The sequence below is a fragment of the Eublepharis macularius genome, chromosome 14 (genome assembly GCF_028583425.1).
Source record: "Eublepharis macularius isolate TG4126 chromosome 14, MPM_Emac_v1.0, whole genome shotgun sequence".
NCBI lineage: Eukaryota > Metazoa > Chordata > Lepidosauria > Squamata > Eublepharidae > Eublepharis > Eublepharis macularius.
In genome coordinates this window covers 64,071,754-64,089,996 of record NC_072803.1, presented here as the reverse complement: position 1 = coordinate 64,089,996, position 18,243 = coordinate 64,071,754, and the positions used below count along the sequence as shown (strand labels likewise).

At 46.5% G+C, this 18,243-nt stretch overlaps 1 protein-coding gene and 1 long non-coding RNA gene across 2 annotated transcripts in view; one reads left to right on the top strand and one right to left on the bottom strand.

The window, feature by feature from the left end:
• Nucleotides 1–5,157, top strand: part of CCDC180 (coiled-coil domain containing 180) — a 95,439-nt gene extending 90,282 nt beyond the window's left edge. The window contains exons 34-37 of the mRNA XM_054997788.1: nt 549–660; nt 1,393–1,498; nt 3,136–3,274; nt 4,930–5,157. Coding sequence (XP_054853763.1) covers nt 549–660; nt 1,393–1,498; nt 3,136–3,274; nt 4,930–5,061 — 489 coding nt within the window. The 3' untranslated portion in view covers nt 5,062–5,157. The remainder of the gene's footprint in view (nt 1–548; nt 661–1,392; nt 1,499–3,135; nt 3,275–4,929) is intronic.
• The window catches only part of LOC129342166 (uncharacterized), a 200,717-nt gene that overhangs the window by 173,823 nt on the left and 8,651 nt on the right, over nt 1–18,243 (bottom strand). The window lies entirely within an intron of this gene.

Sequence of the window (18,243 nt, the reverse complement as noted above, 5' to 3'; positions counted from 1 at the left end):
ACAAAAAATAATTAAAGTAATACAAATGTGGGAGAAGTTTCCCTTAAGTCTTCTGACCTCCAGGTCTTTTGGGACTGCCAAGGTAAACACCAGTTCCTTTTGGTGAGGAGCAAGTCCATTCAGTTCAATGGGATTTTTTCTTAGGCAAATGCACATAAAATTGCAACCCTCGGGTGAATGAGGTGGAAGATAAGGAAGATAACGCTTCCTCCTCTTTCTCTTTTCCCCAGATGGCAGTCGTAGGCCCACTCACTCGCTGCAAGCATTTGCTCTCTTACCTGTCCTTTAGTTTTAAAATATTTATGGACAGTTCATTGGCACAGCTGAAGCCAGGGGGTCAGGCAGGGTGCCGCAGAACCACCTACAAGGTAGAGCAATCAGAGGAGGCACTTTACTCAAGGAACAAGAGGTTCCCGAGATGACAGAGTGTCCCTCTTTTCATCTGTGAAGAGTGAGAGGCTATTCAATCACATGAAGCAATTCTGAGTGTGAGCTGCTTGGAAAATTAATGTGCAAAAAGGGCATCAACACAAATGCTTCCCCCACAGGCCTGCGCCATTGAGTGTGCCCAGAGATTCATTTCCACGTTGGCCACCTGCACTGAAAAGATCCTTATGGAGCTTGACGACAGCCTCACCGTTGACGATGTGCAGATGGGAAGTAAGGCCAGGGGCATGCAAATGTTGGGCTGGGTTTCAGACCTTTTCTACACATGCGATTTACTCCTCTTTTTGAGTGTTCAGTCCCCAAGGATAGGTTTCATTTTGGCTACCTACTTTTCCACACACACCATTTTTAATCTTTTTTTGTCCACACTGCCATAAAATAAAGAGGATCACGTGGTGAGGTGTGGACATCATTGTTGGCCTCACTGGTGCCATCACATCACCACCACCTTTAAAAAATAATTTTCTATATGCTCAATTGCATTGTGTTGTGACATTATTATGGCCAGAAGTGCCCAGCACTGAGGCGTTGACAGTGGAGAAAAGAAACAAAAACAAAAGAACCCCAGGATGGTGCGCATGCAGTGTTGGCGCCGAGTAATGCCAAACTCGGAGCTTTTTACCCAAAAAACATAGATAGTTAATCTTTGAAAATATAAAAGAAATCCATGTAACCACAGCACAAAGTAACCCTGTCATTATATTGTTATGATGTTATAATGTATTATGCTTGGTTCCAAAAAAATTCCGTTATACACAACAGCCATGCTCCAAGTAGACATTTTTGTTTATAATTGATGATCCCCTGTGCCCCACAAAACCCGCGCGAGAAGACGCTATCTTCTGTGTTTTTTTCGTGACGTTGTGCCCCGTTCCAGATGAAGGTGAGTCGTGTGGAAACGGCCCCTGCCACACTGATGTGGAGTCTGATCTTACCCTGTTCTAGAAACAGAGACCCCGAGGGAAAAGACCAGCACCCTGATCCGCCGTAAAAAAGCTGGCCTTTCCTTAGCCGTGGAAGAATGTAAGCTGCTAGCCGAACGTGGAAGCAGGTAATGTTGCTAAGCATAAGATGCCCCCGCTGCATCAGACTAGTGGCCTATCTAGTCCCGTGTCCTGATTCATACAATGGCTAAGCAATTGCCCTCGAGCGCCAACAACCAGAGCATCGAGGCCAGTGCCTTCGCCTGACGTTGCCTCCTGCCTGGTGTTCAGGGCTCATTACCTCTGCTTATGGAGGTCCCCTATAATCACCATGTTAAGCAGCTACTGACAAACCTATCCTCTGTCAATCTAATTCCCTCTTAAAACTATCTATGCTTGAGGCAGTGGATGCCACAATTTAATTACTCATCCAGTAACAAAGTGTTTCCTTTTTCTGTTCTGAATCTGTTGCCCATCAACTTCACTGGGTACTCATGAGTCCTAATATTATGGGAGAAGGAGCCCATAAGTGGGCTCAGGGTAGGTTACAACATCGGTTATCTTGCTTAGTGGTTGTTGGGATAAAATGGAGAGCATGGTCCTAGGAAGCAAGGCACCCTCCCCTTCCCATGCCCATGTGCAAACACAAGGTGCAACGTGGGATGTCATCCCCCAGTCTTGGAGGAACTGGGATAAAACTTGTGCCGATCCATCCACAGGATCGAGGGATGTGTTACTGCGTGAGCAAGTGCACAGACAATTAATGGGAAAACACATATAAGTAGGGACACTCAAGCAAACCCATGACACTTGTCATGTCTAGCTCTGCTCTCAGTCTCAGCCAGTTCACACCCTATCAGCACATATTTAAAGATTTTTTGTTCCAGTTTGTATTGCCTTACACTTCCTACACTAGTAAAGAGTCCAGTAGCATCTTTAAGACTAACCAACTTTATTGTAGCATACAATGCTACAATTGTAGCATAAATGCTACAGTGCATCTGACAAAGATTGCTGTGGCTCTCGAAAGCTTATTCTACAATAAAGTTGGTTAGTCTTAAAGGTGCTACTGGACTCTTTACTATTTTGCTAAAACAGACTAACACGGCTAACTTCTCTGGATCCACTTCCTGCACTAAATTTCATTTGCTACATTGTTGCCCACCCACTCAACGTTGAGAGATCTCCTGGAGCTCTTTACAATCAGACTTGGTTTCCTCCATCCTGAATAATTTGGTATCATCTGCAAACTTGGCCACTGTATTGTTTATTCCCCGTTCCAAATCATTTATGGGCAAATAGCACTAGGCCCTTTGCTTAGTTCCCTCCATTGCAAGACCTTTCCATTTATTCCTGCCTTCTGCTTCCTGTTTAACCAACTTTAATCCATAAACGGACCGGTCCTTTTATCCTTGAATAAGCAGCCACAGGTCACCCTTATTGGCATGCTTGTTACCTTCTCAAAGAACTCCAAAATGTTGGTGAGGCAGAGATTCCTTTTGCAGAAGTCATGCTGATCTTCCCTCTGCAGGCTTTGTCCTTCTGTGTGCCTTAAACTTTAATAACGGTTTCTGCTAATTTACCTGGAATAGTTGTTATGTTACCTAACCTGTAATTTGTTGGCTGTCCTCTGGACTCCTTTTTAAAAAATAGTTGTAATATTTGCTACTCTTCAGTCCTCTGGTATGGTGGTTGATAAGGTACATATAAACAATTTCACTTTGGGGCGGGGTGGGGCATTGTTTGTTTGTGTGTAATTTTTAAGGACCTGGCCTGGAATCCCAAGAACGACGCTGGTGGGCCTCCCAGATCAAATCCTCTGCCAAGAAACCGCTGCCATAACAACCACCAAGACAACTCTGGGTCACGTGGCTGCTGTCAAAGAGAGAGATGCTGTTTACATGGTAAGGCATTGGGTGCTGTTGGAAACCCAGGTCTCATAGGAAAGCAGCCGCTTGTGTGTATGGAGAAAAGGTGGGTAGGGACAAGCTCTGCACAGCAGTCGAGAGTAGATGCTGTGTGTGGTTACGCTGCCAGATACTCACCTTTTTCTTGAGATGGATATTGAGTCGCAGCAGCAGCTGCTTCCAAAATTTCTCTGTGCAATCCCAGGTGAACTGCACTAAGTATTCATTACCGAGGCAGGCGTCGATCAGGCATTCCTTGTGCGAGAAAGTGGTAGAAGTTGTACTGTATTTGCAGCTCAGTGCACAATGAAGCAATACAATATTTTTTCAAAAGAAATCACAGAGACAGGCTGATCTTGATGGGGTTGCTGGGTCAAGCCCCTAAGGAGGCTCCTGTAATTTTTCATCAGAGTTTCACAGAACTCAGAATTTCACTAAGAAATCCACAGCAAGGGTAACAGCTACAAATTGTGGGCTCTGTTGAAAAAAAATCTGGAATGCGCTTATTCACACAGCTTTCTCTGTGCTAGTTGTTTAGCAGGGACCAGGGCTTTTTTTCAGCTGGAGCGCAGTGGAACGGAGTTCCGGAACCTCTTGAAAATGGTCACATGGCTGGTGGCCCCGCCCCCTGATCTCCAGACAGAGGGGAGGCGCAGAGGTCAATCTCAACTCCCCTCTGTCTGGAGATGAAGGGGCGGGGCCACCAGCCATGTGACCATTTTCTCCGAGGGCAACCCACTGAGAGCAGAACCACAAGTGACAAAAGGCACAGATTGGACACTTGTCAGTTTCCCTCAAGTTTTGATGGGAAATGTAGGCATCCTGGTCTTGCAGCTTGGCTCTCTGACTGCTGTCCAATGGACTTTTCAACTGTCACTTGTCCAACATTCCGCCAAGCTGCCTACATTTCCCATCAAAACTTGAGGGAAGCTGACAAGTGTCCAATCTGTGCCTTTTGTCACTTGTGGTTCTGCTCTCAGTTCCACCACCTCTTTTCCCAGAAAAAAAAGCCCTGGCAGGGACTGTTTTGCAAATCCAGATTTAGATTTTTTGGAGCCCCTGAACAAGAGAGTTTATTAACTAGTAAATGGTGGAGGGATGGAGGACACAAATTTGAGGGATCACCCCAGATGATTCATGCAAAGGTCAAGCCCCCTGCCAAACCTGTAGCCTTCCATCTCTCTTCCTCTCTCTGCGGTGCTACCAAAGGTCAGCTTCCCCATTCTGCTGCTTTCCAGGAGCACCAATCTCTTGCGTTACCTAAACAAGTTGGCATTTTCTGCATTAACCCAGAACAACATACTGGATATGTGCTCAAAAGTGCCAGTGGAGATTACAATCCTCCAAGTCACTCGCTACCCATTTAAGAAATATACATATTTCACCCTTTGGTTTTTTAAATTCAGGAGAAAGCAATTCCCAGGAGGTGCCATTTGTTTGTCAGTGGCTCCTCCATTGGCCTCAGGGCCACACCCTGCCGTGTGAGTCTCTAGCGCCAACTAGAGAACAGCATGAAGGATGCTGCGAATGGCCTTGCACTGCCCACTGCTGTTGATCCACCTGCCTGCACCCTCCGTCTCGCACTTCTGTCTGGATGAAAAGAGCTGGCGATGCCAGATCCCGATTTGTGATGTTGTGTTTTCTTAACACAGAAATTCAAACAAGTGCTTGAAGCAGAGTTCGCCAGAATTAAGGAGGGAAGCACGGCCCACCTGATGAAGGCCCAGCACTGGGCAGACTGGTGGAAGAAATCAGTGCAGAAAATCAAGCAACTGTACTCCTGAACACGGCACCCTGGCGTTGACCATGTCTTCTTCACGCCTTTGTCAGCAACATAACTGTTTTTTAAAAGTTTGAATTCAGAAAAGGGTTAATTGGAAATAAAGCTGCATTGTTTTTAAACATTGTGGATTCATGGGTGTAACGAGCTTTTGCCCGTGTCTGAAACTAAGCTTCCACTTAATCAAGAGAAAGATGTATCTTTTCTCTTGTAAAGTTTTCAGCAGTTAGTTCTCAGACCTGTCAAACAGATAAGTTCTTTGAACCACCTATTTATGAGTACATTTATTTTATATAGGGTTTGATATTGCTTTGCAACTCCTTATCAAATGCATAGACACCTGTCTAGAGTTTATTTCACTTTATTGAAAATACACCCTAGTTTTTTTAATGAAGCAAGTAATCAAAATATAAATGGTTATTAATATAAATCCTATAAAAACAGAACACAGAAAGGCAATAAGAAATAAGTTTGCTAACATTTCTTAATAAATTCCAAGTTTAACATAATCAAAGTTTCTATGAAATGCATAGGTAAAAATAAGTTCTCACCTAAATTCTCTCAAGAGATTTCTTCCATCAGAGCTCTGCCATTCTATCTGAGTTTGCAATTTTGTAAGTCATCTTATGCAAATATTTAAGGTCTGTTCACATGATAGCACAAACAATAATTGGTTTGATGCTTCATTGAATATTCATAGTTTCTATTGTACAACCTTCCAATTAGTAAAAAATCACGTTATACTCAAACTTGCAAAACAAAACTATAAATCTCTGAGAAGTGTCAGAAAAAGTTAAGTTGAGAGATCACCATTGGTTGAATCTCCGATAGAGGAACATTAATCTCGATAGAGTCAACTATTTTAATTAACTGTCAAAAGATTAAAGCACACCTGTTAGAATTACCTAACGCTTAGAAAAAAACACAGACGATTCATGCAAAGTCTGAACGTCCATCTAGAATACAAGTGCTTGGCCTAGTATTGCTCAGTATTGATTATTGTCATGTGCTTTTATCTATATTGGTGCAACATGGGCAAAGATCTTCCTTAGAATAATTGTGGCTCACTTGAGCTGTTTGGCTACGTCTGGGTGTCCTTTCTCTTATCGTGAACTTTGTCACCCCTACCCTGATCTCCAGGCAAGACATCAGTTGCCTAGTGATGGGCTCCCAGAGCAGCTCAAGCAGCCTGCCAATCTAGACAAATGCAAATTCTGCAGCTTCCCGAGCATCCTGTTTCTTGTGGTGTGAATATGCTCTTTCCTGCCAGCAGTCTTGTTTCCTTGCCAGTAAATTGATGGAGGGGACGGGAGAACTGTTTTCTTCACTTGCACGGAATGAGGTTGAGGAAAGTTGAGAAGGCGATAGACTCTTGTCCTATAAGCTGGAGTGGTGTGCCCTCTTTTAATTGTTCACGCTGATGCCCCTCCTTTGATCCCTCCACCTCAGGGGCTAGTATTTGGGGCGCGTTCTCTCTCTGATTTTGGTCATCGTCTGAATTTTTATAAGCTTCTAAACTAAAAGGCCTCAAAAGGACAGAGCAATAAATGGCGAAGAAAGAGAGGAGGCCACCTCCTGCCCTGGTGGGTACTTAAAGCTCACGGGAGCCCTTAATGGTGTAATTCAGTGTATTTCTCCTTTGCTGTTCTGTCTCAGCACGCTTGGGTACAGTGGTGCAGCCGGGGGATTCCTAGGTTGGAGGATGCAGTGGTGGAAGCACAAGAGAATTTTTTAAAAATGATTCCAGGAATTCAGGGTGAGTCTAAGATGAGCCTCTGTGGATTGCCTGGTTCTGACTGAGGACTTTTCAACATGGATTTTGCTGTAGCACAGTGGATAAGTGGTTGGGCTGTGAATCAGCACTCTACTGGTTCAAATCCCACTACTGCCATGAGCTCAGTAGGTGGCCTTGGGTCAGCCGCTCCTCTCAGCCCAGCTCCCCAGCTGTATTGTGGGGATAATAATAACACTAACTTGTTCACCACTCTAGGTGGGGTACTAATCTGTCCAGAACAGCGGTATATAAGCGCAGTTGTTGTTGTTATGTCAGTTCTGGCCCCCTGATACTGCTTTGGTTTATCACCTGATTTCCACAGACATTTTTTTGCCTTCAGTTTTCCCTTTGGTTCTTTTGGTTTTTACTCCCCCCCCCCAGTTCTTTTGAGAACACTTTTATCCTAACCTCTTTTACCATTTCTGAGACACCTCCCCCCCGCCCTCGTGTGTTATATTTCTTTCCATTTTGTTTGTCTCGCCCACTTCTAAGCCACTTTTTGATCACTGGCAAACCGCTCCTCCTCCCACCTCCCCTCCTCCTGGTTTTGTTTTCAATCTTGTTTTTTAATCATCACTTTTATATTGACCAACCATTGTAATAAGATGTGCTGCAGGTTCTCTGAATTCCCAACTTTCATTTTTAAAAAAGTATGTTTCTAGCCCCTACCCTTTTGGAGACATAAGGAAAAAGGCATCTCTGTGCAATGGAAAGACTTTAAAAATGAAATCTGGGATTTCAGAGAACCTGCTACACCTATCATTACAATGGTAATTGCCAATTTAAAAAAAAAAAATGTAAAAGGCCTGCTGCCCTAGGTGAGGGTTAGCTACTTCCAGTGCCAGAAAAAGTGGCGCAGTATGAGAGGGACATAGCTGTTCTGGGCTCTATCCCCACAGAAGTTAGTTTGTACCACTGGGGCTGTCCTCTGCCTTTGGGCCAAGCTACAAGCGGCGAATGACACTTGAACGGCAAGTGAACAGACTCACGTGTATTCCTCCCTGTTCACTTGTGCTCCACTTGATCACTTGTGGAACACTTGTGGAGCGCAAGTGGAGCTCAAGTGAACAGGGAGGAATACACGTGAGTCTGTTCACTTGCCGTTCAGGTGTCATTCGTCGCTTGTAGCTTGGCTCTCTGATTCAGTCCAGACCTCACACTCCAGTTTGGATCATGGAGGGCAGGATTATGGGATGAGTAGTGAAGCTACTCCCCTTTTAGGTTTCCCCTTGCAAACACAAGCAGTGTGTTCATTTTCAGTCTTTTTAAAAATCATTTATCATTTAAAAAATCACCCTTGTATCAATCTATCGATATAAGCATGCACAAAAAATAAAAAGGTAAGTATGCAGTGCCGCCACCAATGACGGCAGCACCCTTGCTTGAAAGTCCTGATTATCTGAGGCACATGAGGAAGAAAATAAACCGACTCCACAAGAGTGAGAATGCACGGGGAAGGCAGACATGTGGAATAACCACGCCCAAACTGATTCCAATGCTTGTGGATCAACTGCTAAGAAATCGAGAATAAGTCCAGTGTCCGGAAAAGCCCTGCCTTAAATGTCACAAAAGGTGATGGCATCCAGGCAGGGGAATATCCTGGGTGGACAAAAGGGACTGGGAGGCAGGCTGGTAGAAACCGTTCAGACAAGGTCAGTAAAAGTAATTAAGCCCACCTGGCAGCTTGATAGTAATAATTACAGGTAGATTCAGCATGTCGGAAGACTTGAATTTGTTGACAAAAATTACGTTGGTAGACCAAGGTGGGCACCTAACTTTGTAAGCCCCTGTGGCAATGGGTAGGCGTGCAGATGTCACATCAGTGAATCAGTCTTCCACTCAAAGTTATGGCCACTCACTAGCATAGCCTGACTAAGAGCCAAACTACAAGTGACGAACGACACTTGAATGGCAAGTGAACAGACTCACGTATTCCTTGTATGCCATTAAAGGTATTTGAATTGAATTGAAATTGATGTATTCCTCCCTGTTCACTTGCGCTCCACTTGATCACTGTGTGATCACTGTGATCAAGTGGAGCGCAAGTGAACAGGGAGGAATACACGTGAGTCTGTTCACTTGCCGTTCAAGTGTCATTCGTCACTTGTAGCTTGGCCCTAAGAAGAGACACTTCGCCAAAGTAAAGTATTGCTAGCTCCTAAAATGGCTGCCAAGGTGAATTTAGCCAAGATGGAGTTGGAGCAGACAGTCCACGTCTAGGAAGGGGATCCTTGGTAATGGGAGGGGGGCAAACTTTGCTCTGTGGGACTGGGTGCTCTCTCTGGCTGCTGGTGTTGTTCTGCTCGCTCAGACTGTGTAGCAGTTTAATCCTGGTTTGTTAAGGTTAGATCACTGCATAGCTGCAGACTATGAACTCAGCATATAAAAGTGTAGCTTGTTTTCACTTTTTATTTGTTTTGTAAATTAGTAGTACAGCATTCTTCTGCCCTGCCCACCCTGGTCAGCACCAGCCCCTCCTCAGTTCTGCAAACTAAAAATCTGCAGATGAATCAATCAAAAGCAAAAACCATAGGCAAGCTCCCTAGGAGAGGAAGTTCTCTTGCAGGTGGCTGTTTTCTAGGTTGCCAGCACATCCTATTCTGGGCAATGGGCTCAAGGGGACGGAGCTCCAGGCTGTTCCCCCCACCCTTGATAATGAGGCCTCTGTTATCCCTCTCCTGTAATCCAGATGAGCACAGGGTGCCACAAAAACAGGGTTGTTTAAAGCCTGAAATCCGATACTCTGCTTTTATCATTTTGCGTTAGCGCAATGTCAGTAGAAGCTGAGACTTCCAGATAATAACAATTTAGCAGGCTGGACCTGCCCAGAATTTCACTCCTGGGACTCAGCAGATCACAAGCAAGTACACGCCCTAATTTGTTATATACCACACCGTGACAAGAAGCAGCAGAGCTGCACAGACTGGGAGGCTGGAAGCATCCTTGCACACAATGGGTAAGGCTGGGGGAGCGTTTGAACCATGGCAAGCTGTGGAGAAGGGAGATCTTTCCAGGCCTGAAAACACAGTCAGACAAGATGGGCAGAAGGAGGGGAGATCAGGCAGATAATCTGGGGGATGCTGGAAAATGTGCAGCCATGGAAAAAGTGGGGATGGGGCAGAAAAGTGGAAATGCAGCAGGCATCTGAAATATATGTAATACTTTCTTATCAAGCCAAAATTATTTTACTTCTTTAACAACATCAAATGCATCACTGGTAGTCATCGTAACTTAGCATATAAAATGGGACTAATTGGCTTATTGATGATATGAGCAGCCCCAACTGAACCTCGGGGTCTGGGCGCAGTGGCAAAGCTGACACAGCACTGGTGCGCAACCAGTCTGACTAGTCAGTATGCCAGGGCTTTTTTTCTGGGAATAGAGGTGGTGGAACTCAGTGGGTTGCCCTTGGAGAAAATGGCCACATGGCTGGTGGCCCCGCCCCCTGATCGCCAGACAGAGGGGAGTTGAGATTGCCCTCCGCACCACTGAGCAGCACAGAGGGCAATCTGAACTCCCCTCTGTCTGGAGATCAGGGGGTGGGGCCACCAGCCATGTGGCCATTTTCAAGAGGTTCCGGAACTCTTTTCCACTGCGTTCCTGCTGAAAAAAAGCCCTGGAGTATGCTGGGCCCTGTCAGCAGAGAGAGAACAAGGGGGGGGGGAGACCTAACTCCAAGGAGTTGAGGGCACAGCAACTGCACTGCACTCATAGGGTTGCCAACCTCCAGGTGGGGCCTGTGATGTGGAGTAACAACTTCTCCCCAAACTACAGCAATCAGTTCCCCTGAGGGTGGACTCTGGCGTTATGTCTGTCCCTCCCCAAATCCTGCCCTCGCCAGGCTCCACCCCCAAATTTCCAGGAATTTCCCAACCCAGACTTGGCAACACTAACACAGAACTACATATTCACAGAAGCCATCCCTGTCAATTACCCAAGAGCTCACTGTGGGGGAAGCACCAATGTGGCAAACAAGGGTCAGGGCCCAGGTGTTGAAATCACACCTGGGCAAGAAGGTGCCTTTTGGCCACCAACAAGCCAATCAGCAACAAAACAATCAGAGGAGGCTGGACTAGAACCCAGACCTCTCACATGTGGAAGCAATCCTATAACCACACCCCAACTGAGCGTAGCAGCATAAGCCACGGCATGGGGTGACTTCCATGTGTGTTATTTGCCCTGTGTTTAATGTTATCGGGAAGCAGGTTTTTTCTTGCTTCCCTGCAGCATTGGGGTATATCCCTGCACCTCCTGGGATTTCCGTAGTTTTTCTCCCATCTTTCTCTTGCTCTGATGTTTTGGGAAAGATTGCAGTAAAGCCTGGATGGATTCTGTATGGTGGGAAAATCTGGATTTTCCCACTTCACGGCAGCCATTTTCCCAAATCTGTCCTGTGGTCATTTCCTCCCCTGGGCTACTGGGACCCATTTTAACATCTAAAAAAATAAGCTGGCAATAGAATATTGTTGTATTGCTATACCATTGTAACAAGATGTGTTACAGGTTCTCAGAATCCCCAGCTTTCATTTTTTAAAAAGTATGTTTCTAGCAGCTATCCTTTTGGAGATATATAATGAAAAAAGCATATTCTGCAATTGAATTGAAGACTGACTTCTTTAAAATGAAAGCTGGGAGTAAGTCTCTAGCCTTTTCCTCTTATGTCTTGGCAAAGGGATACCAATATGTTGACCTACCAGGAAAAGGAGAGTTGTAGCAAGTTCTCTGAATTCCCAGCTTTCATTTTAAAGAAGTCAGTCTTCAATTCAATTGCAGATATATGCTTTTTTCCTTATACCTCCAAAAGGATAGCTGCTAGAAACATACTTTTTAAAAAATGAAAGCTGGGGATTCTGAGAGCCTGTTATGTCTTGTCTGGGTTGCAGTCCCTGTCCCCGAACTTATCTGGGCTGGTGGAGGCTCCTGGGCAGGGGTTACAACCCTTGCTGACAGCTGGAGCAATTGTTGCAAACCTGAGAGCAAACGAGGAAGTACAGAAAGGCTTGGCTGGGAGACACTCATTGCTGGCAGTACCCTCCGGGCAGCACAGCGGAGAGGCGGGGCTTCACCACCAAGCCGTGCCCACTGCCATTCCCACAGATGAGGCCAGCGGCCCCCACTTAGCCTGGATCTGGTAGGAATGGCACAGGAAGGAAAGGCCTGGGCCAAGAACCCAACCACCCTTCTTGCCTTCATCCAGTGGGATCAAGCCCCCTTTCATGGGGCATGAGGCAAGCCTGGGGCTGGCCAGCCCACAGGAAATCCTTTAAAAGGCAGGATGCAGGGCAGCCAAGGAGGATGACCTCTACTTTGCTGCCAGAGGAGACATGGGGAGCAAGGCAGAGAGGGGTGAAGGTGAGACAGAGCTAAAGGGTGCTGGATAGGGATACCAGACGCCCACCGGGGGTGGGAGATCCCCCGCCCCCGCTTACCTGGCCAGCAGGGGAACACTCCCCATGCAGCGCTGCGCCCTCTCGGGTGCTGCAGCCACCTGGATTGGGCCCATTTTGGCCCGGTTCAGGCCTGGATTGGGGTTGCTGCGGAGCTCATAAGCACTCCTGCCCTCCACAGCAGCCCAAAATAGGCCCTTTTTGGCCCAGATCGGGCTCATTTAGGGCCTGTTTTGGCGTGGATCAGGCCCATTTCAAGCATCTGCAGAGCACAGGAGTGCTGCCTCGCTCTGCAGCAGCTCAAAATGGGCCTGATCCATGCCAAAACGGGCCCCAAACGGGCCTGATCCAGTCTGAAATGGGCACGTTTTGGGCCACTATGGAGGGCAGGAGCACTTCCGCACTCTGCAGCATCCTCAATCCAAGCCCCTGCAGAGCATTGGTGTGCTCCCAGGGGCTGCGTGATGATGTCACCCCCCCCTGCAGGTAAGTGCTGGGCCCCAATCCCCCACCGGGATGTTGAGGGGGCCTGGCAACCCTCGTGCTGGAGGACATGGTTGGTAACCCCAAGGAATCAGACTGACACACCTCTTGTTATAACATGATATCGATATAACAAGAGTCTGTGCTCACTTTTTAAAAAATTGCAAAGGTCCCAGTGGCTGACAGGGGCTGGATGCTGCTGTGGTTCAGGGGCAGGGTGGGAAACACCTCGGACAATGAACCACCCCCCCCCCACAGCCAAGCTGCTGAAATCGGCCATATGTACCAGGGCAAGGGGAACTGCAGCAAAAGGCATCGTGCAGTGGAAAGGCAAAGGGCTAGCATGCTCTTCACCTGGGAAGGAATTCCAGGCACAGCTGAGGTTCATCCTTGTGGTTTTCCACATGGGGAATAGTACAGGTGCTGGACAGACACAGAGGAGTTTGCAGAGCATAAGGAGCCCTCTCCCTTCCGATACACTGACCCTCCCCCCTCTGCATCACCTGATGGGGGGTATGCCCTTATTTCTGTGCCACCACATTTTTTCATTTTCTCAATCTTTAAAATATATATACTCACACACATACTTGTGAAATTTTAAAATAAATGCGTCATGACTTCAGTGGGGTGACTCCAAAAGCCCTTTTTAAGAAGCCTGTGGCATGCAGTTGGTGCAAACAAGCAACCATTTGCTATGCTCCATCTGCTGGGGGAAACTCACAATGTTGCTGCTTGCCTGACCTGCAAGCAATTGAGCCCCAAAGGGGCAAGGATAGAATCTCATACCTGAGAGCCAAGCTACAAGTGACACCTGACACAGGTTGGACACTTGTCAGCTTCCCTCAAGTTTTGATGGGAAATGTAGGCATACTGATCTTGCAGCTGTAATGGAGAGCCAAGCTGTAAAACCAGGATGCCTACATTTCCCATCAAAACTTGAGAGAAGCTGACAAGTGTCCAACCTGTGTAAGGCATCACTTGTAGCTTAGCTCTGAAAGTGGCTCTTTGAGAGAAAGCTCTCGTTGACCTGGATGTTCCTTCTGCTCAGAGCTCCAGTGAGACCTCAGAGGACCATTCTAGAGTCACTGATTTCCATCAGAGCTGAGGTTGGAGGCAACTGCTTCTCTTTGTGCATTTTACTCGGACTCCGCCTTCCTCAGTTTGCAGTCGTTTTTCCAGCCTTCAAGTGAGGCCTGGAGATCTCCTGGAATCACAACTGATTTCTAGACTGCAGAGATCAGTTCCCATAAAAATAATGGCTCCGTTGGAGGATGCACGCTGTGCCATCACATCCCCACCGAACTGTCCTCCCTTCCATCCACAAATCTCCAGGAGCCAATCTGAGCCTCCCTTTAAAAAGTCCAAGTCAAGACATAAGGAAAAGGTGTCATTGGTTGTGGCCCTTCCTGTTCTGCCTATTCCTGCTCTGTAAGCAGTTGGTCCGGCCTCCGCCATCTTTAATAACCATTTTAACATGGCTGCTTGTGATATAAAATCACCAGGCCTCTGGATTTAAAATGGCAGCTTGCAGTGCAGCCAGAGGACCTCCAGCTAACAGTTGCTAAGTCCCACCTGGGAGACCCAGGCCTGAATGGAATGCCGCATAGGAATGCAGAGTGATCAGTGGTGAGTGGATTTGCAGTCTCCCCAGCCCCTAAGGAATCCAGGGCAACAAAGGTCTTGCAGTCATCCCCACTTAACACATTCCTTTCCCTCCTTCTGTGATGAGATCTCCTGTCCTTGACTGAGGAGCTAATCAAATGATATATATAAGCATTTACAGTTCGTTCCTGGGTAGATACATTCCCCAACTAAATTCATCAACTTCGCTCCGGTAGACTTCATTAATAAACTACCCTTTTGTGCAGCACTAGAACAAATTTTGCATTCTCTTTCGCATGCCTTGGCAGCTACAAATCAAGGTAATCAAACCTTTCGTTGGACCCCAGGAACTGACCATTGGAGTCTTTGTTCTAACAGCTGGGTGGGCCATCCCACCTCAGGGCACATTTTACCTATAAAGGTAGGGCCCTGGCCCCATTCAAATTATACATGCTTATCGGATCCCAAGCGCTGTTCCCTTGAGGTTTGCCCTAAGCCTCTTGCTCTCCTAGCTGAGAACACTAGCATTTGAAGCTCTCTCCCCGCAGACTTCCCTGCTCTCTGGATAGGTAATTATCACCTTGCAATCCATCTACCATTCCATCTGAGGGAAGATCAAGATTGAGGCCATTCCTTTCTGTTGCTGCAGCTCCTTCAATGTTGTGACGTTTTGCCCCCATTTGTGGCCTGCATATTGTAACTCCTGTAATGACACCTTGCTATAAGGCTCTGGGTAAAGGTAAAAGGAGTCCCCTGTGCAAGCACCGAGTCATCACTGACCAATGGGGGGGACGTTGCATCACAACGTTTTCTTGGCAGACTTTTTACAGGGTGGTTTGCCATTGCCTTCCCCAGTAATGTACACTTTACCCCCCAGGAAACTGAGTACTCATTTTACCGACCTTGGAAGGATGGAAGGGTGAGTCAGCCTTAAGCCAGCTACCTGAACCCGGCTTCCTCTGGGATTGAACTCAGGTTGTGAGTAGAGGTTCACAGAATAGTTTCATAAGCTTGGTGGTTTCAAAACAGATGTTTATTCACAGAACCAGTCAGAAAGACTAATTTCCATGCTGCTGCTACTTAGGCTAAAAATAATAATCTTAGTCACAAGGTCTTATTTCCCTCAGTTGCCACAAAGGCTGAGTTCATCCACAAAGCAGAACACACAGATTCACAGAGTAACAGAACTCTCCTCTCCCCCACAAGACATCTTACACAGGGACGCTCAAGTGATTTACTTTTTGTGTGGTCTTACATTCAAGTGTATTTTGTCTCTCTAGCAGTGCATATGTATCCACAATGGGAGAACAAGTAGTAGTAGTAGTAGTAGTAGTAGTAGTAGTAGTAGTAGTAGTAGTAGTAGTAGTAATATAACATTCAATTTATATACTGCCCTTCAGGATGACTTAACACCCACTCAGAGCAGTTTACAAAGTATGCTATTATCCCCACAACAAAGCACCCTGTGAGGTAGGTGGGGCTGACCCAAGGTCACTTAGCTGGCTTCAAGTGGAGGAGTGGGGAATCAAACCCGGTTCTCCAGTTTAGAGTCCCGTGCACTTAACCACGACACAAAACTGTCTCGGTGTAAGATCTTTCACATGAGCATCCCTGTGTAAGATGCCTTGTGTAGAAAGACTCACAGACTTCCATGCAGAATGACTGGACTGGAGTAGGCTGACTCCCTGAACTAGACTGACTGGCCACTTTCCCTTCTGCACGCAGACTTTCCCTTCTGCATGCAGTTCCCTCCACCCCTCAGGTACAACTACTGTCTAAGCTCCACATGCATCACTCACCCATCCAGCCTCCCTCCTTCTTACTTTGGAGGACTGTATTTTTAACCACAGTAACCAGCAAAGGGGGGGGGGGAGGAAAGCACGAACTATATGGCAAAACATTACATATCCTTTCTAAGAAGGATCATCATGGCCATTTTTAAGGACTGGCCTGCTTCTGAGATTGTTGCACACACCTATGTTGCCAGTGGCATGGTAGGCCCTGTTACTAGAATTGGTCTCCTTGTGAGCAGGGGCAATTAGCAGCAAGGACAAGGCTATGCAAGAGGGGTAAGCAAGCAAGATCTCCACCAATTTTTATGGGGTCCCCTCCCCAAGAAAACTGACGAGACAAGTGTTGTTCAAAATAAAGAGTAGTTTTTATTTAAAGGGGGAAACTCACACACATAAGAGGCAAATAAATGGTTTGTACAATCACATAAGAGTCCCAGGAAATTAGTCAGAGGTTGGAATAGAGTGTGGGATTTGGGAGATAGTTACCATCAGAGGAGTAGTCTATGGAGGAAGAGGGCTTTGAATGCCCTGTGTCTTTGGCAAGGCTCAGAGAGATATCTAAGGGAGCAGAGCTACGATTCAAAGTAGGCACCCACCACACTGCTCAATTTTATTGGGGCAGAGACAGGATTCTTACAGGGAAAATCAGACCCTGGGGCTGGAGAGTGACTTCAGCCATAAATACAAAGACCTTAATAGTTGTCTCCTGGGATGGACAAAAGGCTTGAGTACCCTGATTGGTGCTGTTGGGGTGTGAAAAAGAATTAGATTGGTTGCTCTTGGTGCCTTACAAAGAAACTGTAGTTAATTAAGTGTTCCCAGAGCTGACTGATGAATTTAGAGTTTTGTTCCCATAAACAGTTTTAAACTTATCAGAGCTGATTGATGGCCCTTGATGGCAGGACAGGATCTAATCAATGGGAAGAGGGAGGATTAGAATGTTCAGGGTGGTGATCCATGAGTGCCTTTATTGTCAAAGATAGCACATCTGCAGCATGGGGAGGCAGGAGCCAATCACACCCAGTAACTTGGCATGTACTCACATTCCATTCATGTTTGACTCTTCCAGATGGGAGCCAGCAATGCTTTGCTCAGCTGGGTGGCTTGTTAATGTGATTTGAAATGCATTATATTCAGTGGCTTATGATTTTTATATCATAAGCAGCTATTAAAATGGCAGAGGCTGGGCTGACTGCTTACAGCCCTATCATGCTTGGTCTCTTTATGCCTCCTGTGGCTCTGCAGCCATTCGGGTGAGGCCCATCCACATCCATTTTTCCCCTCAGAGGAGTCAGACTAGTAATTCATGACCTAGAAATGTACCCTTCTATGCTCTTGGTTCTGATTCAGAATTCCTGGGTCCAACTTCACCTGGACTTTCACATTGCCATTACACCAATTTGAGCTCTGGTTTAAGCCCCCTGCTCATTCTACCTCTGATTCTGACCAACCGCCCCCTTCACTGGAACCTTCCCTGATGATGCAGTTGGTGATACAACTGCTGTGTCTCCAAATGAGTATCTTCATCTCTGGACCAGATGCTGTCTCCTAACAATGAGGGCTGCTCAGAATCAAAGTCCTCACATCCAGTCTTCAGTGTGCTACCATCTGATTTGCTGGGCTCAGTGGTCTTCCCAGTGTATTCCAAATTATTTGCAAGGTGGTTCTTTGCAATTTATTCATCTGAGAGTTTCACACTTGCCTCCTCAGTAAGTCACCTTGCTGTTCTCCTAGTGCAGGACTGCACAGAAATCATAACAATGGAAACTGTGTTGCAATTTGCCGTATAACTGTAGTTCGTTGAGTGTTCTGCTGTGCAAGTTCCCAGTCCTTCCCTCCTTCCCACTATGAGCTCTCTGTGTATTGTTTGCTTCTCCAACTTCAGCAAACAGAAAACCAAGGAAAGGAGTACTCCCCCAATCATGTGTCAGGAAGTGTGGCAAAGTATGTTGGGAGAGGGAGTGCTCCTTGTGCTCTGGAAAGCTCTGGGAAACTTCTGTATGGCCAGACATTGCTAAAGAGTGCCAGCACAGATTGCTTGATAGGCAACAGTTGCAGATAAGTGCAACTCCGTTTTTTTGGTGCTATCCAACACCATTCATTACTTGGGATGTGATGAAGGGACAGGTGGTTGGTGGGGAGTGAAA